Source organism: Rhinolophus sinicus, linkage group LG04 (assembly GCF_036562045.2).
Source record: "Rhinolophus sinicus isolate RSC01 linkage group LG04, ASM3656204v1, whole genome shotgun sequence".
In the NCBI taxonomy this organism is placed as follows: domain Eukaryota; kingdom Metazoa; phylum Chordata; class Mammalia; order Chiroptera; family Rhinolophidae; genus Rhinolophus; species Rhinolophus sinicus.
In genome coordinates, this window is record NC_133754.1 from 176,591,535 (window position 1) to 176,615,445 (window position 23,911).

Below are 23,911 nucleotides of genomic sequence, written 5' to 3' on the forward strand. Positions count from 1 at the left end.
CCATGTATCACGCTGCCTGCTGTTCAGGGGAAGCTCAGCTCAATATAAGGAATGGGTTGAATACTTAGAGGCAGCAAAATTTAGCAGAAAAACCCATCTTTGAAAACCAAGAGTCCTGGTTTCAATCTATGGCTCTGCCATTTACCTGCATGTCATTTAGTTACATGACCTCAGGCAAGTTACTTAACCTCCACGAGCCTCAGTAGCTTCATCTGCAAAATGGAAAGAATATCAGTCATTGTGGCAGGTTGTGTTTGTTTTGTTTTTAGGATCAAATGGAACAATACCTGCAGAAAGACTAAGTGCCTGATACCTAGCAGCGAAGGAACACAACTAATATTAACATCCTCTGCTTCCCTAAACCTGTTCAAAGATGGAAGAGAACGCCTACCACAGGAGGCGTTTGCGCAAAGGCTGTGGACCCGGGAAACGCTGCAAAAGCAGCGACGTGGATTGGATGAGAGGACCTAGATCTCTCAGAACGAAAAGCACACAAAAGTCTTTGTCAGGCTGTACATTCCAATTTCTAGGTTCTGTAATGGCTCCTCCTGACTTCGAGCCCATTTTTGTCCCTCTGCTCACAACACAAATACCATAAACCGTTTTATTTTAGAAAGCAACTGCTCCATGACCTAAAGGAAGCATTCCTAATACAGCACTTTTACTGTACAAAACTCGTTATAATCACTCGTCTCTGAGGTCCTTCAGGGAGACGATGTCATCCATCTCTGTGTCTCCAGAGTCTGGCTCAGGGCCTGAGGCCGACAAGGCACTCAGTAAGTACTGCTGGCTGAGTGATATAACAGTGAGATGGAGGGAGAGGTCTCAACAAGGCTTTTTCCCAGGGACTCACCCTCCAAGACAAGGAAACAGCTTTGCTGTAACAACCACACGATAATGGAATTTCATGGCAAGAAGCTATGTTCCCAAGTGAGAATAAAGATCAGTCCCGATGACTGCTGTGACGTGATCATGAGGCAAAGACAAATGTCCCTACACAAATGTCCCTTTGTGATACAGACTGTGGCCAGCTCTGATTAGCTACACACACACGTGCACACACCCCCCACCCCCAGAATGGATGGGCGTGCATTCCACTTTATACTTGGCTCCTGACAACACCACACACCTAACATTCAGACACTTGACAGGCACCATCTTCACTTCGGAAGTGCCCCCTTTGTCAGCAGAGGTAAGGATGTGATTTCCAGGCTCCAAGGCCAGTAGACAGCAAGCCCAGCATTAACACGGCAACACAGCTGCTGTTCTCAGCTCCACAGTCCCCATGAAAGTCCAAAGGAGTTGCTTCCATTTTTCATGTAAAAATCAGTGCATGGAGGGGGTGGGGGAGGGAGGATTATGAGCTGCAGTGAACGGCGTGAACCGGCACGTTTGCCAAGGCCTAGGACACAAGACTATGTGCCAGGACCTGGCCTAGGCACCAAGCTCCTCGTCTGTGCTAGCACTTAATCTTCACAACAATCCCGTGAGGCATCACCAGTGTCCCCATTTTACAGGAAGAGGGATATGACCTTGCCCAAGGTCAAGGTGAGGAAGCAGCAGAGTCCCCGTCAGAGCCTGGTAGCACGCCTCCAACACTGAATGCTGCCTCCTGATGTACCTTCCTGCAGCCAGGGTCTCCCATATCTGGGCTGCAGAAGCAAGGGAGACATTCCTCAACCCTCAGTGTGAGGGCCAAAACCGTCTGTGGACTCCCCTTCATTCACTTCCCAAGTTTCTACATCAAGGGGCGTCACACAGTACCCAGCCTTGCAAAGGGCAGTCACTGAGCAAGTCGTTTTAAGACCAAAACATGGGGGGTTAAATGGGAGTGTCTAAATAACGGGGGTTCAGAAAGGCCTTGCCTGCAAAGTGACATTTAAGCAGAGGCTTAAAGGATGCAGCATCAGTAGGCAATAATCAGAGGGGGGAAATGCAGGAAGAGGCAGCAGCATGTGTAAAGTTCTAGAAACAGATTAAGAAAAAGGAAAGCAGTTCACTAAGGTAGGGATTTGAGAGGGAAAGAGAAACAGTCAAGAAGCCTTCAGTAGTCCACTATGAACAAGAAATTAAAAGATGTCTCAGGACCATTTATTTGCATTATGGGAATACTATATAACTCTGGAACTTTCTATAATTCAGCTAAGGGACACTCATATATAACCTGGTAGAGTGGCTTTCTCCTCAAAGCTCAGAGCACTCAGAAGCATGTGACCACGTTTTCACCATCGGGAATCGGGCCCATCACTCAGTATTTCCCCAGAGACTGGTATTCTCCCACGGCCACCCCATGACAACTTTAGGATTCCTGAAGGCAACTGTTTCTTACAAACTGAATTAGGTCCAGATTAATGGTGATTTTTGTTTGTTTGTTTTTAAATGAAGGGAAAAAAAGATCTAAGGTAAAAAGAAAAAAAATGTAGCATTCTGGTTGAATGGGAACGTGACTGTTGTTATATCCTCCTTTGTGCTTACCTGTATGCTTATAATAATTCATAATCTTAAGAGATGCAGCATGCCTGGCCCATCACTCACGTCAGTACCCGTCCCACGGACTTGCCCAACAAACCCCACAGAACAGGTGTCAGCTCCGGCTCACCTCTGACCCACTGTGCCGGGCAGCCTGTGACCCACTGTGCAGACCTGACAGCAGTCCGCACACAGAGAACTGACTGACCGGGGGCCGGCAGGGAGATGCCAGAGAGCCGGCACTGGTCCTGAGAGCCTGGACCACCAGAACCCAGCCTGCTGCCCTGCTGAAAGGTCTCTGACACAGGGACGGGGAAACTCAGGCAGACATCCCACTGGACCTCGACTTGTCCACCTCTTACCAGCTGGGTGACCTGGACCAATTCGTGTTAAAACCCTGTTTCCTCATGTGTTGAAAGGTACTAACAATGATGCCGTAAGATGGTTGTTGCAGGGCTTAGTAATAATTCTTACATGAAATGCCCCAAATGGTGCCTGGCACACAGTAGCTGTTCGCTATACATAGGGGCTGAATTCTGCCCAGGCTTGTAACTGGCTTCCTGATCATTGTCCCTTTCCTCCTTTCTCCAGACACAGGGAGTGGTTTTAATTTTTTTTTTCTTTTTTGTTCTCCAGGGCTGTGCTGGCAGGTGGCTCCCACAAGGAGCTAGGCTATGGGCATTCACACAGAAAACAAAAAATAGATAAAACCACAGACTTGAAACTTAGCCAAGCAACTGAGAAGAACACAAAGATACAAAAGGGAAATAAAAACACTGGGGAGGCAAAATGCAATTTATAAGATAAAATTAATCTATCGAGCTGCCATAACAGGACATAAAAAGCATAAATATACTGCAGCTTGTCTGACACGGTTTAAGTCCAGGCTCTCAAAAAACTGTGAGTGAGAAAATGAATTCTATAGACTCATGTCCACCTTTCCCAAGAAGAGAGAAGCCCCAGGGTCTTCTGGGCAACCACGGAAAGCACCTGGCTGAGGCACCCTAGGGTCTCAGCAAAAAACAAAAACCTTGTTAAGTGCAAATGGCAAGCCCTGGGCAAGGTGCTAGGGCATCTATTGGGTTGAGTCACCTTGCCATAAAATCTTTCCTTTCTGAAGTGCTACCACCTTCTGCCTGGAACTGATCTGTTTAATTATCTGGTCCCCACCCGCCACTAGACAGGAAGTTCTCAGAAGGCAGAGACTACCCCTCATGCCCCTCTCTCCCCCACATTGGGTGTATGAGGCTGGGGCCTGGATGGGTAGATGGATGAATTAAGAGTAGGCGGGAAAGGAGGGAGGGAGGGAAGAGCAATCCTGCCAAAGGATTGAGGTTTCAGCTTATCCTGAAACCTCAACTATGGTAAATACAAGAAAGAACCTGAAATTAAATGGAAAATACCTCCGGCTATCGATCATCATAAAATCCATATGCAAAGTATCATGTACTATACTAGCTTCATGAAACCGTAAAGGGCGCAGGCTTTGAAATTCAGCAGGTGGGTTCAAACGCAGCTCGGGAAGTTAGTGCAACTATAGCCAAGTCACTTTACCTCTAAAACTGCTGCCTCAACAATAAAACAGGACTAATTACTGTGCTCGCCTCAAAGTACTGTGAAGAGGATTCAGTCAGATCGTGTATTTGAAACGGACAGTGGGGCCGAATGAACAGCAGCTGCTGGGTTCCTACTGTCCCAGGAAGTCCAAGGCTCCAGCCATCTCCCACCCCGAACCACTCTGAAAACCCCTATGCAATGCAATCTTCCCACCCCGGTACGCAAACCCTTCACGGGCAAACATCCCAATTAACCTCAATCTCCTCCCACACATTCATCTCACCCCCTTGTTCTAAGGGAACCCGGCCTGTCCCCCAATAAGCTTCTCTGCCTCAGGAGTGGATGTTTCCTTCTCACACCCCCGTATTGTGGACCTGGACATGTGTAAGTACCTTTGCTCTCCCCTGACCCTTCCAGATTGTTCTCTCTCTTCCCTAAACACTCTGGCTTTGCGGCTCATGCTGTCAGCCTATGCCACCACCTCCCCCACCTTACTGCACTCATCCACGGTCACCTGATTCCTCGAATCCCTTGAGGTTCAATGGACTACACGGCTCCTAACTGCCCTGCTTCTCTGTACCGCTTTACAGCGCAACTCCTCAGAGCTGTCTGTTCTTGCCGTCTCCAACTGCTCTCTTCCCCTCCCTCTGGAACCCATGCCCATCCGGCCCCACCACTCCACAGAAACAGCTCCCTTCAAGGTCACCAAGGACTCCCCAGTGCTAAGTCTCAAGGTCAACTCTCAGTGCTCGTCTTACTTGCCTTACTGGCCACATTCGGCACAGCTAACCTGTCGTTCACTCAGCTGCTGGGTGCCATCCTCGCATGGCTCCGCTCCTACCTCACTGGCTGCTCCTTCTCGGTCCAACCTCTACGTACTAGAGCCCCCGCCTCAGTTTCCGGCCCTGGTCCCTATGTCTCCAAGTCTTACGGCTTCCAATACCAGGATGTCTTATTAGCTCTCGCCCAGACCTCACCTTGTGACTCCAGACGCATCTGTACCCAACCACCTAGCTGACACCTCCTCTGGGGTGGTCTCACAAAACGCCTGCCTCTCCGGCATATGGCAACTCCATGCTTCCAACAGTTCACATTAAAAGTGATTCTTTAAAGCAGAGGTCGGACTACTTTTTTTAAAAAAGCCCAATAATAAATATTTCAGACTTTGTGAGCCACTCACGTCTGCCATCATAGCGCAAAAGCAGTCACAGACAATATGCAAATGAGGAAGCGTGGCTCTGTTCCAACAAAATGTTACAAACACAGGCAGCAAGCATGGCTCACAGGCCGTCGTCTACCAATTCCTGCCTTAAAGCTTAAGTCAGATCACGTCACTGGGCTGCTCCAAACCCTCCAACGGTTTCTAGTCTTACCTAGAATAAAAGACAGAGCCCTAGCACAGCCTGCGAGGCCTACTTGATCTGCTGCGCCCCTGGCCTCTTTCCCTCTCCTTTCTCACTCCACTCCAGCCACAGAGAGGGCCTCCTTCCTAGTCATCTCAAGTTCAAATCAACATCAGGGCGTTTGCCCTTGTTCCTTCTGCCAGGAAGGCACTTCCCAAGATGACCAGTCCAGTTGTTTCCTCCTAGTTCCCATTTAAATGCAGCCTCAGCAGGGATGCTCTCTCAAACAGTCCATGTACATTAGCAAACCCTACTCCCATCCACATCACCTACGCCCTTGACCCTGCTTTGGCTCACTCTACAGCACTTCCTAGCTCACGGGTCATACACCTGCTTATCGGCTTACTGTCTTTCTCCCCCCACAAGAACGTAAGCTGGACACAGACGTCATCTGCTCTGCTCACGCCTGTCTCCCCAGTGACTACAACAGTGCTTGGCACACAGAAGGATTTAATAAATACTTTCTGAATAAAGAAAAGATTCCTACTCTTGTTCTTGTTATTGTGTGTTGCTGTCATTTGCTTATAGCAGAAGTTCAAAATCAAGGGTCAACATAAGTACTTTGTGGATTCATGAACCCTCTAAAAATGATTCTCAAAGGGGCAGTGATCCCAAATCTCTAAGCACCATTGTCCCAGACTAGAGGACCCCACCTGAGGTGCTCCCTCCAAGTCTCTGGAGTCTAACCTTGAGATATTTTGTCCCAGGGGCTCTCTATTTTTGAAGCTCCCAGGAGAACATAACAGCGAATTCAAGGTGGTTAGGGAGGCAGGTCACGTCTAGAGGAAGACATAAGGTCAGTAGGGTTTGGAACTATTCCTGGACATTCCAGAGAACCCTGCGAAGAGGACTCTCACTTACATACCCGATGCCACACGCCCGAGGCCTCCACAGACCAAGCCAGAAAAAAAGCCCAGATTCAAGACACCCCACAACCGGGACACGCACAGACAATCCCTAGTGAAGGGACAGTGGCCTCTCAAGACCCGTGAGCACTACAAGTCCCCTTTATCCAGACGCCAGAATAAAATAAAAACAATAGATTCATTTTCCTCATTGTGTTTCCTCAATTGTGTATTTGTCAAGAGTCAAGATTAATCACTGCAATTCATGAAATTTATACTCAAACTTATTGCAATTCTAAACAACAAGGTTGACATTTCAAGCAGTTCTATCGGGTCGTTCATCTAGCTCACGGAGAATACATTTTTCTAGGTGCTTACCTTTCAGTAACGTTTTGTCTGGCGCTGGCCTCTCCTCCATCATTGTTTCAGCCAGAATTAACTTTTGGTGAAGTTGCTTATTGCAAGTTGTAAACTCCTTCAGCTCCCCCTGCAGCTCCAAGATCTGGCCCTGCAGCTGGCCCATCACCTCCTGCGTGGCCGGGAGCTGATACACACTTCCCACTGGCCGCGATGGTTTTATTAGGATGGGCAAGCGGGACTTCTTAGCATCCTGAAAGCACACACACATGCAACAGTGAGTACACTTCGTCTGGTCACATTCTCGTGCCAATCTTATAAAACAGAATTCAAACCGCTGTCCAGACTTCCAGTTCCCATAATGGCACCTATGTTTGCCTCCCAGTCTACAGAGTTTCTGCCTTGGCAAGTATCTCCTCTGATTGGCAAGTGCCAAGCTTTTCCTCCATGCACCCTCTTGGTCCTGGCCCACTTTCTCTCTGGACATTCTAGATGCTCAACATATGGCAGTCCTTTTCCCAACACAATCTTCTGGGAAACATTTTCTTGCTCCTCACCCAGTTCCTAATTTCCCGCCCATTCCTCACTCTGAGCCAATCTGCCTCCCACCCCTGCTTGTCCACCAGAAGCACCCCTTACTCAAGTTTGCAGCAGCTACTGGGTCACTAATGCAATACGTATTTCGCATATCCTAGACGTCCTCATTTTCACTGGCTCCAAAGGGACTCCAAAGTCAACTGAAAACTCAGTTCTTCAGTTCCATCACCCCATGTCCCCAAAGCTACGCTGCTTCAACCATCTGTCTTGGTGAATCACACCACCACCCACTTCCTGCACGACACAGACACCTGGGAGTCCTTTTTAAACTTCCCTTTGTTATCAGTCACACGCTTTCATCACTCCCCAGGTTCCATGAATTCCAACTCCCAAGTTGTCTCTGAATTCTTTCGCCTCTTCTCACCCCCCACTGCCACCATCCAACTCCAAGACGCTGTTAGCTTTCACTAGGCCACGGCCGCAGACACATGAGTGGTCCCCCAACATTCATTCTTGCCCTTTCTAATCCGCTCTCCATTCTGCAGCAGGAAAGGCAAACCTACCATTCATCTCTTCTGCTTAAAACTATTTTAATTGCTTCCCACTTCTCTCATGACAAAGGTCGAGTCCTTACCATAGCCTACACGTTGTGAATAATCGCAGCCCGAGTTACTGCCCTTCTCCCAATTTCCCCTACAGCCACACACTCCCTTTCTATCAGTGCCTCAAAATTCTATGCTCCTTCCACCTTAGAGCCTTGGCATATGCTGTCTCCTCTGCCTAGAACACTCTTTCTTACCCACCCCCACCAATCCCACTAGTCCCAATACATTCATTAGGACTCAGCTCAAATGTGCCTTCAAGAGAATAGGCCTTGGATTTCCAAGACGAGGTCAGGCCTCCCTGTTATATACTCACAGCCCCCACAATTCTCCTGGGAGAACGTCAGTACCATTATAATTAAATGCCAATGCAATGACTTGTTCTTTATCTTCCACTCTGGTCCATAAGCTGCACGGTTCGGGGACTCTGCACTTCTTGGTCGTACTCTACAGCTTCCAGCACAAGAACTAGTACATAGTAGGTGCTCAACAACTACGACGTTTCCCCGAAAATAAGACCTAGCTGGACTATCAGCTCTAATGTGTCTTTTGGAGCAAAAATTAATGTAAGACCCGGTCTTATATTACATTTTATTATATAAGACCTGGTTTTATATTATATTGTATTATATTATATTTTATTATACCCGGTCTTATATTAAAATAAGACTGGGTCTTATACTAATTTTTGCTCCAAAAGACGCATCAGAGCTAGGTCTTATTTTCAGGGAAACACGGTACTTGTGGAATGAATATGCAAGCAATAACTTAAGAAGCCAAATGGGGGCGTTTTTCAAGCAAGGGAATTTTAAGCATATTCAAACACGGAGGGAGGGGTTGATCTAGATATATAAAGAACTATTACAACTCATTAATAAAATACAAATAACCCAATTAAAAGATGGGCACAGGTTCTGAGAGAAAGTTCTCGAAAGGAGATACACATATGGCCAACAAGCACATGAAAACATGCTCAAGTTCATTTGTCATCAGAGAAATGCAGATCAAATTGCCATGAGATACTGAGACGTCCTACTCATTAGGACAGCTATAATCAAACAGGTATTATAAGTGTTGGCGAGGGTGTGGAGAAACTGGGACTGTCATACATTGTCGGTGAAAATGTACACCAGGTACAGCTGTTTTAGAAAACAGTCTGGTAGTTCGTCAAAAGGTTAAACACAGATTACTCTATGACCCAGCAATTCCACTCCTAGGTTTACACCTAGGAGAAATGGAGACATATGCACTCACAAAAACTTGTCCATGAAATTTCATAGCAACATTATTCACAATAGCCAAAAAGTGGAAGCCGCCCCAATGTCTATCAACTAATGAATGGATACATTGAATGTACTATGTTCATACAATGGACTATCGTTTGGCAATCAAAATAAACGAAGTAGTCATACAGACTACAGCATGACTGAACCTTGAAAAAATTACGGTGAATGGAAGAAGCCAGTCACCAAAGAGCACATATTATATGATTCCATTTATATGAAACATCCAGAATCGGCAAATGTACACAAACAGAAAGTAGGTCAGTGGTTACCTACCACTGGGGTGGGCAGGTGGGAAACAGGAAGTGACTGCAGATGGGTTCAGGGTTTCTTTGCAGATAATGAACGTGTCCTACAATTGATTATAGTAATGGTTGCTCAACTCTATGAAAATATTTTTAAAAACCCACTGCACTATATACTCTCAATGGGTGAATTGCATGATATGTGAATTATATCTAAATAAAGCTATTATTTAAAAAAAATTTTTTTTTTTAAGTGGAGGAAAAGGAACCTGAGAGGAAAATAAGAAATATCTGGGACCCTGGAAATGAGGAAATCAGCAAGATCTCTCAAGAAGGAAAGAAGAGGAAAAGTCCCTTCGAGCACATTCTAGGATGTAAAATGCTTTCAAACACATTCTCCCATAAGCCTCAAGTGAACTGCGTATTCCCAGAGCGCACAGGATAATACAGTTATCGCGCCTACTTTCCAGACAAAGACCTGAGCTGTCAAACAAGCCGTCCAAGTCATACAACAAGGTGAGGCAGCTGCACCTCTAACACTAGCTGCTCAGACTCCACTGCTCGTTAAGAAAAGTGAGGCCCTTTCCTGCCCAGAAACTCCAGGGAAGGGGAGAGAACAGGTTCAAGGGCAAGAACAGTCGGAGGTGGTGAAGGGGACCAGTTGGGAGGAGGTGGACGCCTCGTCAAAGAGGACTGAAAAATAACACTCATTTGCTTGGTCCTCAGTCTCCACCAATCTTTATTCCTGGATCCAAATCTGTGTGTCAGATGGCAGCAGAGAAGATGTCTGCAAGTGCACAAATGCCAAAGCCAATTTCAGGCTGGAAGACTGCCGTCAGTCAACCCGACTCTGGTTCTAAAATAACACCACCCGAAATGTTACCTTATGGACACTGAACAGAGTCCCACCTACCACCTTATTCAAGACGTCATGACGGAACTCCTCCCTTGGGAATGGAAGGAGGACAGAAATGTACACACACTCAGCTCCTACCACATACAAGGCACTTGGCGCACATGACCTCACTTAACCTTCACACCAGCCTCAGGTTCGGGGCTACGCTGATCCCATCAGAGCCACTGAGAAAGGTCAGGTGACTTACCCAAGGACTCAAAGCAGGTAAGTGGCCAGGCCCAAAGCAATCACAGCTGTATCTCTAAAGTCCCTCCTCTTGCCTCGAAAACTAAATAACCGGCAGTATATCCTCTTTTCACTCGTGGGCTGCAATGATGTTCATTTTAACACGTTGCGTACGGCAGGGTTTAAATCCCTCGTGAAGATTCTCGTGATCCGTACGCAACGTGTTAACAGGATAGCAGAGTTCTGGCTTAAGCCTTAGGATTAATGATTGACTGATTAATCAACGACCATAAAGAAAATCATTAAATTTCCTTCTACTTTGCGCAGACTAGAGTCCACAAGGGTGACAAGAGGGCTTCTCCCCTCCTGGGAAAGGTAGCTTTATAATGTCCGTGTCCACCTCTAAAACAGGACTGCAGTTTATATCCCTGCTACTCGTCTTAACAGCTGAGTCACTCTGGACAATTTTCTGAGCCTTTCAGAGCCTCTATTTTTTCATCCATAAAATGTAGGTAATACCTACCTAACTCTTATGCTTGTTGAGAAGATTAAATGTGATGATATAGGTATAGTATCTACCGTGTTTCCCGGAAAATAAGACCTAGCCGGACCATCAGCTCTAATGCGTCTTTTGGAGCAAAAATTAATATAAGACCAGGTATTATATTATATTATATTATATTACATTATATTATATTATATTATATTCTAGTATAGTATAGTATAGTATAGTATAGTATAGTATATAAGACCCAGTCTTATATTATAGTAAAACAAGACTGAGTCTTATATTAATTTTTGCTCCAAAAGACATTAGAGCTGACTGTCTGGCTAGGTCTTATTTTCGGGGAAACACAGTAGAAAATCCTTTTCTAGAAATTACAGTTTTGGTGCATAATTTAAAACAATCAAAAGTAATTTTGCTAATGATACATCTAACTCTCTTTGGTATGTACAAAAGCAGTAATTTAGTGGTCAGAAAATAAACTTAATTCTCCGTTCTGATGCTATACAGCAGTGTGTCCAGCTGATGTCTCAGACGTAAAGCACACGTCACAAACAAGAATAGCGACAGCCATCACCGGAGATCTATTAGGAACATGACCCGTTTCCTTCTCTACCCGAACGCACACATCTCCCTGCTGTGCGGATCCCCAACCCCAACCCCAAACCCTCCTCCCAGGAAGATTTTCGCGAAAGGTCCAATCAAACACGGACAAGAGAGGCTGGTTTTTAATAATCTGGCATACTTGATGGTATCTGAGGAGAAGCTTAGAGACGGCATCTTAACTGAAGCAAAATGCAGACATTCACTCAAGAAATGGGACATTGGGGCCGGCCCGGAGGCTCAGGTGGTTAGAGCTCCGTGCTCCTAACTTCGAAGGCTGCCGGTTCGATTCCCACATGGGCCAGTGGGCTCTCAACCACAAGGTTGCCAGTTCAATTCCTCGAGTCCCGCAAGGGATGGTGGGCTCTGCCCCCTGCAACTAAGATTGAACATGGCACCTTGAACTGAGCTACCGCTGAGCTCCCGGATGGCTCAGTTGGTTGGAGCGTGTCCTCTGAACCACAAGGTTGCCGGTTCGACTCCCGCAAGGGATGGTGGGCTGTGCCCCCTGCAACTAGCAACGGCAACTGGACCTGGAGCTGAGCTGCGCCCTCCACAACTAAGACTGAGAGGACAACAACTTGAAGCTGAACAGCACCTTCCACAACTAAGATTGAAAGGACAACAACCTGACTTAAATAAATTAATTAATTAAAAAAAAAAGAAAAGAAAAGAAATGGGACACGACCACTTCAGTACAGGCTGGAGGGTGGCCTGACCCAGGGAAAGGGCACGGCTGTGCAATCGGGCACAGTGAGGGTCCCCGCTCAGCCCCTTTGCTGCGGGTGCATCACAGGCGTGCGTGGTCTGGCTTCTTCATCTCTGACAGTGTTGCAAGGATAAGAAAATGAAGACAAAGCCCACAGAATAGTAATTCTCAGACACAAAGTCTGCACAAACTAAAACCTAGCTTCTCGGCCCTACTCCTCAAGTCAGGTTATTACAATTTTATTGCAACCTGCAAAAGTAAATGTCCATCAACAGGTGAAAATTATATAAATTCAGGCACATTCCGCCCAATGGAATCGTATAGTCATTATGGGGAAAGATGGTCCTGATACATGACATGAAAGAGAAAGCTACAGACAGATGTACAAACATGACTCTATTTGTAGAAGGAAAACTCACAAATGTCATGATAGATAAATAAGACAGGCTGGATGGGGAAGGAGGGAAAGAAGGGAAAAATGTCAAAGACTTGGGAAGGTTAGGACGGACACCACCTCTAGGTAGAGGCCAGGATAAGTGCAGGCAGAGGGAGACACCAGATATTGTATAAACCAAAACAAGTAGTGGGAACAGAGGTGATTTTCAGTTTTTTGTTTGTATACAAGCAGCAGATAAATCACGTATGAAAACACTCACTTTGTCGGTCCTGCTGGGGGAGGGAAGGGAAGTGGCCGGCTGCCCTGGCATCCCGCTCAAGCTCTCTGGCTGATGCTCAGCGCTGAGTGTGGCATCTGTCAGCGTCTCTTCCCAAGCCTCTCTCCTGCCTTCGTGCTTGAATCTGAGCGAGTCGTCCTCTGTGGCCATGGTCTGCACCGAGGCATCTTTCAGCTCCAGCCTGGACGGTCCGCCAGCCTTTACTGGCTGGGCTCCCCAAGGTGACTTCAGTTCATCGCGCGGCTTGGAAGATGAGCTGGCTTGGAGGAAATGTCTGAGTTCACCTCTTAGCTGAACAGCCATCTGCTTAAGTGTCTTCTCAGTTTTACCATCAAGGTGCTCTCCGGAAACGGTCTGCTCTGTCAAGCATATTGGTTCCAAAAGCAGCTCACGCAGCACTTTCAGAAGGTCTGGCCTGTTTTTCCACAAGGGAAGGAAGTGGGAGAACTGAGCTTTCTGCTATGGCCTGGTCCCTTACCCAGTTTCCTAAGTTTTCCCCACGGTCTGGCCCAGAGTCTACGTAAACTAAACACAGTGAGCATCTGCCATGTGCCAGGACCCACACCAGGTATTTTATCCCATGTCCCTCATGACACCCACAGACGGCAGGTACCACCATGTCTACTGCACGGATAAGAAGACAACTGATTTGACCAAGTACATAGCAAGCGAGGGGGCCAAGTGGCTCAATGGCTACCTGGATGTAGGCTGGGCCTCGAAGGAGCAAACAGGGTCATCACATATTCATGACAATTGTACGGTCCACCCACCCCCTGGCCCATTCCTACATCCAGAGGCAAGTATGGCTTTGGATAAATTCAGCCGACCTAGTGGGTCCATCAGTGACCTGCTCTATCACGGTGCACGGCTGGTGTTCAGTAAACAGGTGCTGAATGAAGGGGTGCTGTAAACTGCTCTTAAAATGAGGAGCAGTGGCTTTGAAATCAGACAAAATGGCAATTCTAACTGCAATTCTTTGAAAGTAAGGAAAGGCTTCCTCCACGGGACAGCTATGAGGATTAACTGACAGAGTGCATGGGTAGCAGACGCTTTGCATGCCCCTTGCCACATGCCCTAGGCCTCCGCCGGGTTGCAGCCACAGCTGTGTGGACAGCTCCCGCCGACACAGACAACCCCCCCTCAAGCACGCCCTGCATCTCTGTGCTGCCTTAGGACTTTTTCCAGAGCTCTCTGAGCCAGCCAGCAGGGCAGTAGGGAAGTGTGGACCGCTTTATACCTGCGGGGGAAACCCTCCAGCTGGGGGAGAGAGCCGTTGGGTAAATGTTCCAGTCTCCCATCCGTTGGAGGGACAGCACTGAGGCCCAGCTGTGCCATCTGTCAGAGGGTACCCAGGAGGTCTGAGCCCCAGCTGCCCACGGCAGTGGCTAGATCAGTAATGTAGAGTTATTGGCTTTGCCTCCATTTCTATCATCTTCTCCCTGATCCCTCCTTCCTGCCCCCCGGAACCAACATTCCAAATAAATCATGGCACCCAAGGCTTCATCTCAGGTTGTGCTTTCCCGGGTACTGCACCACACCAGCATGTAGAAGAAGCCCTTGTAAGGATGTTTCTTGTGCCAGGTCACGGAGTGGACACCGGGGGCAAAACTATCTGCGCGGATTCAGACTGCCGCTGGAGGCAGGTGTGTGCACGAGGTATGCACTCCTCTACAGGGAGAAAGTGAGGCGCAGGGACGTGCAAGTGTGGGAGGGCTGCAGAGCTACGTCCCAGGGTGTCCAGACCGGGCTGGCAGGAAGAAGGTCAGAAAAGGATTCTAGAGTCCACAGAGGCTGGCTGGGAGAAGGAAAATGGAACATTCTAAGCATGGAAAACGCTAAGAACAGAGTCAAGACCCTGGAGAATCAGGAGGTGATGCTGGAAGTGAGGCAGGAGAGAACCCCGCTGTGTTAAAAGGGGAGCCACTGCAAGGCTCTGTGCGAGGGAGTAGCAGGGTCACACATATGCTCTGGAAAGGGGACTCTGGCTGTGATGCAAAGAACGAATGGAGAGATTTCCTGTCAAGAGGGTGGTGTGAGTATACACAGCGTCCCCTCCCATTCTGTTCTAAACACATGTAAAGGACAGCAAAAATATATAACAACAAAATGTTTTGAGGTGCACTACAGGATTCAAAGGATAAAATGCATCCAAGGTCAGAAACAGAAGAGACCCAAAGTCATGAGAAGGGGCACATGTGCAGAAAGCAGTGGGGCCAAAAATTTAATTCCCATAGAAGAAGAACCATTCGAATTTCCTGAGCCCTAAACTAAGACCTAGAAAGCCAAGATGAGGCAACTTCAAAACCAGCTGCAGAGGGGAGTAAAAGTGGGGGAGCCGGCAGGGCTGTTAACGACGCAAAGCAAACCTCCATCCAAAGCCACTATCATGTAAGACAGGCAATCCCACACAAGTGAGAGTGCCCACTCAAGAAAATAAAAATAACAGAGCAACCCAAAGAAGATTTTAAAATAAGTATGTTTCAATCACCTAAATATATAAAAGGAAATTCATTTAAAAAGAGAGAGAGAAAGTTGGGTGGCCGGTTAGCTCAGTTGGTTAGAGCGCGGTGCTAATAACACCAAGGTTGCCGGTTCGATCCCCACATGGGCCACTGTGAGCTGCGCCTTCCTTAAAGATAAATAAAAAAATAAAAATAAAATAAAATGAAGAGACATGCTACATTTTTTTAAAAAGAGAGAGAGAAAGTTATAAAACAGACAGAAAATTATGAAAAAAGGAAGTGGAGGGGGCAAGGGCAGAGGGAGAGGCCAGCTGGAAGCCTCTTGCTATGCTCCGGGAAAAAGAAGACGGGTGATACAGGGGTGGTCAGCAAAGAGAAGGGGGCACAACAGGCCCTCATCAGTGTGAGATCTCTTTTATTCTCTCTGCAGTTTCTCCTGCCTGCCTTATTTCCAAAAACCTCGTGGGACAGTCAGACTACGCCCACCGACGCCCTTCACGTACCCTGCGCTTCCCATGCTCTGTATCTTTGCTCCCCCTCAAAGTGATAGGAACCCATGTTTCATCTTCCCCACTGAGCCCTCGCTGGGGCAGGGGGAAGGCCTGACTCTTATCTGGATTCCAATCATCTAGCTCTGGGGCAGCGTCAATTCAATTCCAACGAAATAGCTACAGCACACTAAAATAGAGGAAAAAAATAAAAGTATAAAAAACAAAATTAAAATGTATGGTACATTTTTCACTTCTAATATGGAATCATCTAGACTACACAAACCATCTTAAAATTCAGTAAACCCAGACTTTAAAAATATTTCTGGTATTTCAAACACGTTAAACTAAATTTTCCTTTCCTCTCTTTCCCTTAATATAGATTAAAAATAATGACAATTGCTATTCAGCTAGCCAAGGGAGAACCATTACTCACTACCAAACAACACACAATAAAACCCAGGAAAAAGACTTTACAAATGGGTAGTAAAAGGTGGTGAAAGAGGCCATTATAATATACTAAAGTGGTGGTGCTGTTAAATAAAACATTTCAAGTGTTCCTTTGCTAGAAATCTGAACAGCAGATTCATTAAGCTGTCGCCATAATCAGGACCTTTTTAATGGTTCAGTCCAAGGGTCTTGTCAGAGGCCCAAACATTGTTTATCTACCCTTCCTGAGCATCTGTGTCACACAGAAGGTGTAAGGGGAAAGGAAGCGACATTTATGAAGCACTCACGGTGTGTCAGAGCCTTAACTACATTTAGTCCTCATGGTGACTGAGAGATGGGGACTGATACTAACCCCGTTTTACACATGAAGAAACGGGGCCATAAATATTCAAGATCCCCTAGTAAAGTGCAGAGCAGAGACTGGAGCCCAGGCCCTCCTGACTGCAAAGCAGCACAGCATTCTTTCCAGTTTCCTAAACTTACCTTCTACTGTGATGTGGAGCTTTTGCTTGCCTGCACCTTCATTCAAATATTTATTGAGCACCACCCATTGGTCATGCAAGGCAGTGGGAATGCAAGGGGGAAAAGAATCATGGAGCTTACGTTTTATTAAGGAGAAGACAGACAGATGTTCATGGACGCACTGATAACTAAGTAAGACCATGCCAGGCAATGACAAGTACACTGATTTGAGAAAGGAGATCCTGAGACAATGCGTGTCAGACAGAGAGGTCAGGAAAGGCCTCTCTCCAGAGCTGATATCTAGCTGAGACCCCATGAGGCACATATACTACCAGGAAAAGAGCCTCCCGGGTAGAGGAAGTGGCTACTGCAAAGGCCCGGAGATGAGAACAAGCGTGGGTGTTTGAGGAACAGTAAGAAGGTCAGTGTGGCTGGAGCACAGGGAGCAAGAAGGTAGGTGACAAAGACAGAAAAGCGGGCAGAGGCCAGGTCACGAAGCTCTGACCCTACTGTAAGGGCAATGGAAATCCACTGGAGGGCTTTAAGCATGGAAGAGTCATGATCTGATCTATGTTTCAAAAAGGTCACTCTGGCTGCTCTGTGGAGAATGGACTGTCGAGGAGGCCAGGCAAGACGTGGACTAAGAGGATGGTAGGAAAGATGTGAAGGGGTTAAATGAGGCGCACACACTGCAGGTGGAATCAGCAGGACTTGCTGATGGGTACGGGCGTTGTGGAAACTACTTCCGGTTACACCAGGTAGACAGCAGTGCTATTGCTGACAGGTGAGAGGAGAGTAGAACAGGGAGTCGGGTTTTGGACAGGTTAATGTTCACGTGTCTTAGCCAGGAGGAGACGTCAAGTAAGACAGCTGGCCGTATGCACTGGACAAGGTCTGGGCATACATTTGGAAGTCCCACCGCATGCTCCGAAGCCATGCGAGAGGGAAGGTATAGAGAGAAGGGGGCTGGGAACTCAACTCTGAGCTGCTCCACATTCAAGAGCCAGCAAAGGAGACTGAGAAGGAGAGGCCACAGGAAGGCACCGAACAGACCAGAGTGAGGGGCCGGCTGCTGCTGACAGGCTGACCTTGCCACTGGATTTCACAAGTTGGACACTTGTCACTGACCTTGATCAGTGGAGTGAATAAAAGCACTAGGAATGGGATAAAGAGAGAATGGAAGGGAAGGAAGTAGATACAGTGAATATAAGTAGTTCTTCCCTGACTTTAAGGGGAATCAAGCAATGGGGCAGTAGCTTGAGTGACAAGGTGGGGGAGGGGAGCAGGTTCATGTTAATGCTTGTCTTGTTATTGGAAATGATTCAGTGACAGGAAAAAACTAATGATGCAAAAAAGAGAGGGCACCCAGAGAGGACAGGAACTAAAGCCCAAGGGGAGGGTTGGTCTTGAGGAGGAGCAGGGATATTTATTTCTTCCATTCCAAAGTAGTTAAGTCAGAATTTGTGGGTAGAGAGGCAAATACGCTGGCAGCACTGGTGGGAAAAGTGAAACAGTTTGAGTTCACCTGTTTCTGTTTTCTCAGTGATGTGTCAGGAAGGGTCATCAGCCAGGGAGGGCAGAAGAGAAGCTGCAAAGCAGTCAGCTTCTGGGCAAGGTTCATATGATCATGTCGCTGGCCAAGACAAGGTCTTAAGGAAGGGTCGGATGCAACAGCTGAACAGGAGCAGTCACCAGAGGTACCAGCACGTGCCAAGGCTCTGAAACAAAGCCGTCGGCCTGTTCTAGGCACGGAAAGAAAGGCAGTGCGGCCGAAGCACAGGAGCAAGGCAAGAACGGCGCCAACAGAGCCGAAGGTCAGGGCGGCCGGACCACGCAGGCCCTAGCGGCCACATTAATGGTTCTGACCCCAAGAAAAGTGGAGCGTCGCTGAAGGATTTAAGTAGAGAAATGAAGTGATTGCTCGGGAAGTAGCGTGGAAAACAGACGGGAAGGGGGCAAGGATGGCTGCAGGGGACTAGTGAGGACATTATTGCAGAGATGCCGGAGAAACACGACGGCAGCTAGGACTGGAGAGGAGAGCACAGGAATGGCGAGAGGTCTATGAATTAGGGGCTACTTAGCAGGTAAAACGGTCAGAACTTAGGTTTGGGAGGTGAAGGAAAGGGGAGACTCCAGGAGGACCCTGGGGTGCCGTCTGGAACCCCCACAGATCGGGTACCCCTGTAGCAGGGAATCCACCTTCACACACTTGCCAGGGCTACCCCCCTGCAGCCCACAAGCTGCCAAGCCTCTTTAGAGCTTAGCAGACTGCTAACATCTCTGGACCTCTCACCAGCGCCACTCTCCAGGGTTACCTTACCTGTCCCTGAAACATGCCCAGCACAGCAGACTCAGATTTTCTAGGAGTTAGGGCCCCTACTTCTGTCACTCAGAGCTCAAGACTATTAGATTTGTAAAAAACCAATAGTCCCCAAGGGCTTCCCTTTCAGATTTTCAGATATCAAATTTCACACCTAATTTTAGGCTACAATGACCAAACCATCTCGGTGATAAAATCCTAGACCACAGTCCTCCAGGGAACGGGGACGAAATGAATTGGAAACACGTAAAGAGAGGGCTAAGATCACACACATGGTGACCAGCACAGGGGAGGAGGGACCAGCCAGGCGCGGCCCCGCACTGACCCTTTCACTCCACCTCCAACGGATGGATTGCTCCTGTTGATCAAGTGCAAGACAGCTAATTAGGCTAAAGTGACTACTGGGTAAGTCGCACCCTTATTTCATCCGAGCAGACAGGTTGAATCAGAGTTGCTCCTGGGGCCCAGCTACTCTGCTAGCCCCCTAGGCCCCGGGGTGAACGGCTAGAAGGTGGAAGGGAAGGTGGAAGGGCTCCGAGGCTGAAGGGAAGTCTCAGGCCCACATCTGTGCGAGCTCTGCACTGGGGTTATCAGACACGGCTCAACAGTGACTGCAGAGGCACGACTCACCGGCTGTCTCTGTGTCTTGCATACAGTATGAATCTTACCTGAGGGTTTTAGAAAGGGGTAGGAGTAACTGGCCGGGCAAGATTTAAGCAGTAATATCACCAAAACCCCACCTAATATTAACCGACCTGGATCTATACTTATGCCCATAATTTCACTTCCTCCTCCCAAGATGCCTATGGGTTAGATAAGTATCATCACCCCCACACTATAGATGAGGAAATCAATATGTGGAGTTATGCCACAGGTCTAAGTGGCACAGCTGGACTGGAGTACAGGTTTGTCTGACTCCAAAACCCCACTCCCACCACGGCCCATTGGACTTCCCAGCTCACACCACCCAGGTGTGTTCCTAGGTGGCCCTCTGAGAGAGAGATGCATCTTTTAATTCTGATATAACATGTGGGACCCTGATGTTGAAGAAATCCTCCATCTCTATGGTCAATTAACTCCACACGATAATAAACCATAAAAGCCACGGCCTGGAAGATTCATGCTAGAAAAATGTTAGGAGATGTCAGGGAATGGGGAAGGGGGAGCCTGCCTGAGCTCACAAAAACAGAACACTTCATTGTCACCCCAATAAATTAAAACAAAAACAAACACACACAAAAAAACAGAACACTTCAATCCTGTCTTTTAGCTAAGGAAATGTCTATGCAGGTTAGTCCACCAACGATACAAGAAACAGTGGGGCTCCTGGCTCTTGTCAGGAGTCATGCTTAGTAGTTATGGCTCCATTTCTCTATCTGTGCTGGAGGAGAACTGAAAACGTTCACTGAACACAAACCACAGGCCAGCCGTTTTCCTTACACGGTATTTTTCCTGTTTTTTCTTACTCCTTACAGCAACCCTAAGGAGTGGTCAGAGAAGCTGAGGCACTGCCAGATGAAGAAAAAGCTCCTTCGGGCTCCAAAGCCCAAGCAACTGTCATGATGGACTGGAACAAATGTGAAAGGGGGGAAATTGGCTCCGAAAAGATCAGTTTCAAAAACACAAATGTACCGAATGTTTCTCCGCTTTTGTTTTAAGGAAAACACCCTGTAGTATCTCCTCATGTAGGAAGGACTCCCAGCAGACATAATGAGGGGAGAATTTTTGTTGAAGCTCATCATAAAACAGCAGAGTCACAACTACAGTGGTGGTTTTTAAGCTGCTGTAGAAACTGGAAGAGATTTCGGTAGGGCTGATTCCTCTCACTGACAGCCAGACAAGCCCTCCCTGGGGCTCCCAGGGATGATTCTAGAGGAAAGCTTTCTCTCTCCTTGCATAAGGCTTTGCTGAAGTCCCCTCACAGCCACTCACATGCAGCCTAATTACTTAATTGCATGACTGGCTAGATCCCTTCCAAGTCATTTCAGGAGCTCTCTCAGGTAAATGACACAGCACCACCACCTAAATCCATTTAGCAGAATGACAGTTTGTTCTCCCCTCACACTGGAAACAAAGCAAAGCCAGGGCCCCACATCTACCTGGATTCCAGTAACAACATGGCCTTCTCGTTGAAGAAAGGGGTAAGCAGGTTCAGGAGCTCGCCTTCTTCTAGATTCTGGTCTCCAGGGCAGCCAGCTTTGTGGGCTCCATCGGCGTCTAAAATACTGGAATCTCTTTGCCTTAAGTATCCATTTTTGCAGCCCCCTTTGGGAGAGTCCTCCACAATCTGCAAATCAAAGTATTTGGTCAAATAATGGACTGTGGAGGAGAGGAAGGAGGCACATGGCGGAGAGGGAACGAATGGAAACAGTGAATGAGTGAGTGCTAGTCAGCCAGAGAGAACAGGAAGGCAGGAGAGGGAAGAGGGACGCAGGCAGCCAGGGCCACACACACTCTATGGCAAGGCGATGCTCTGGCAAGCATTTCCATCACTTCTGCTCACCCTCGGCTTCCTCCTCTGTAAGATGGGAACAGTACTGCCACTTCCCAAGGCGCAGATGAGCACAAAATGAGCTGACTCACCTGAGTGCATGATACAGTATCTTACCCGCTATGGCGTGTTCCCCAACCCCACGGCCCACTCCTTGGAAGCTCTGCCTGGGGCACAGAACCCCTGCCATTAGCAATGCTTCGGACGTTGGTATAGACTTCTGCAATGTATCGTCCCAATTATATAACGGAAAGGCGACTTGCTCATTACAGATCCATCCGAATTAATGTAACTTTGATTTGTCTCATTAGGAAGGTGGAAAGTTCCTCATTCCCATGGAGATGTTATTTATGGATCACTCAGTGACCCCTTCTCAGGTCACTGAGGGTCCCGGGAGTGGTACCAAGGATGCATCTAGTTAAAGCCCGTGCTGGGCATGTCTTGAGGTGCTGCAATTAGCATTCTTTCTCCTCCTTTGCAAAGCTGTAAATTTCTTCTACCAGCCTATAAATACCTCCCCTTGATTTCATTACTGCTGCTGAGATACACACTAGCCATCACACCCCTCTCTCAACACTTGTAAAATGATTAAGTTTTTAAATGGAAAACAAGACCCAGACAAAAGAGCTGTTATTTATAGGGTCTTGTTTGCCACCAATCTAGTTATTAAATCCATCTAAATAAGCAACCTCCCAAGAAGGAAAAGTCTAGAACGTAACAATAAAAACAGCAACTGCTATCATTCACTGAACATTTTGTACATACCTTTCTATTTAAATACCACAAGAATGCTCATGAGAAGTACTATTATCTTCATTGATGGGGAAACTCAGCTTAGGAGTTAAGCAAGGGTTAACTAAGCAAGGTCACAGGGAAAGTGACCAAGACTCAGAATCAGATCTGATTCCAAAGCCCCCGCCTAAACTGCTGTGCTCTCCATAATATCTACGACTTCATGACTTCCTGTTCATGACCCCATGAACTTGAACACCTGGGAGGCCATAATCTGCAGCCTCCTCGCTCCCACCACACCCCAGTCTTCAGGGTCCCTTCAACCTTGGAGAGTGTTTGCTCCCAATGTTCAGTATCACTGTGACTAGAGGAACACTCTACGTGGACAGAGTCAAATTCTCCTCCATGCCCAGGTGACACTAAGCTGGGTTCCAGATCAGGAGATTACAGAAGGCCCTCAGAAGGGGAGTTTGGTTCTATCAGGGGCTCCTTAACTGGAATCAAATGCTCTGGGAGTTCACAGCATGTAGAGACCAGGGCTCTTGTCCCAGCTCTGCCACTGACTTCCTCTGTGTGTGTCCCAGATAACCCAGCTCCCTGCATAGGCCTGCGTCTCCAATGCATACAACGAGTGGGTTGGGTCGGATCTCTAACGATCTGTCCAGGTCCAACATCCGAACGCCCATCATCCTCCTTGTGGGGACGGAGCCAGGAGTGCAGTTTCCAGGCTCTCGGCCTCACGTGGAAAGGCGCTGGCTCAGGTAGTAAATCGCCATCAACTGTGATCGGATGGCCATCAGCTGTGGCTAGTTGGCCGTCAGCTGTAACCAGTGAGCCATTGCCACTAATATAACTGCTGTGGCTACGCTAGCAGATGATGGTGGCTGAGCTAGCAAGCACGGAGTGCAGTTAGCACGGTGGACTGCAGTTAGCAAGGGGTTGGTTGGAAGAGAGAAGTGGACGGCGGGTTGCGGATTATGTGGATCCTACTTCGCCCAGCCGCCAGCGAGAGACTATAGTGGTGTGACTCCCCTACCTGTGGCTCCGTGGCTGTTCCTTTTTGGCCTCACCATATCCTGCGTTCTTACGTGGGGAGCGGGAGCTGAGACCCCGCATGACACTCCTATAACAGCCCTGTTTTTATTTGCACCTATATGTCTGCTGTTTCATGACTGGCTCTACCACCCAGTTTGTAACTTCTCAGAAGGAAGAGAACTTGTCTCTGCTGTCCACAGGCACACAGCTGGCACTCGATACAGGCAGAATGAACAGAAGCCCACTGGAGTCATTCCAGACTAGACAACTGGATTGGGCACAGATTGGGCGATGGAATAAGAGTTAATTGCCGTGTTCCTACCTTGTCACTCTGCTCCAAATGCTGGTCACTCAGGAAATTATTCTCGTCATCCTCTCCAATCTTGATTGTGTCCTCGACTTCCTTGCTAGCCGGAAGCTACATGGTGCATGGAATGGTGTGAAAATGCAACCCAAAAAAGGGTGCCGCATGAATATGCATGAATAAGTCAGTGATGACTTTTTTTTTTTTTTAATGCAAAGCAAAAAACAAACCAAAAAAGAGGCAGAAACAAATGCCAAAGCCATGAAATAAAAATTAACCAAAGTTAGAGTTGCTAGT

The 23,911-nt window shown here is 47.5% G+C and overlaps 1 protein-coding gene across 6 annotated transcripts in view; it reads right to left on the minus strand.

Annotated features, from left to right (window-relative positions):
* The window catches only part of CDK5RAP2 (CDK5 regulatory subunit associated protein 2), a 170,075-nt gene that overhangs the window by 47,344 nt on the left and 98,820 nt on the right, over positions 1 to 23,911 (minus strand). For 4 of the 6 annotated variants that reach the window (XM_019731199.2, XM_074330933.1, XM_019731198.2 and 1 more), the window contains 4 exons: positions 23,633 to 23,728; positions 21,152 to 21,339; positions 12,853 to 13,285; positions 6,653 to 6,884 (listed from right to left, as the gene is read on the minus strand). In XM_019731199.2, the coding sequence (XP_019586758.2) occupies positions 6,653 to 6,884; positions 12,853 to 13,285; positions 21,152 to 21,339; positions 23,633 to 23,728 (949 nt within the window). The remainder of the gene's footprint in view (positions 1 to 6,652; positions 6,885 to 12,852; positions 13,286 to 21,151; positions 21,340 to 23,632; positions 23,729 to 23,911) is intronic. The other 2 variants (XM_074330932.1, XM_074330930.1) reach the window with 1 other exon arrangement.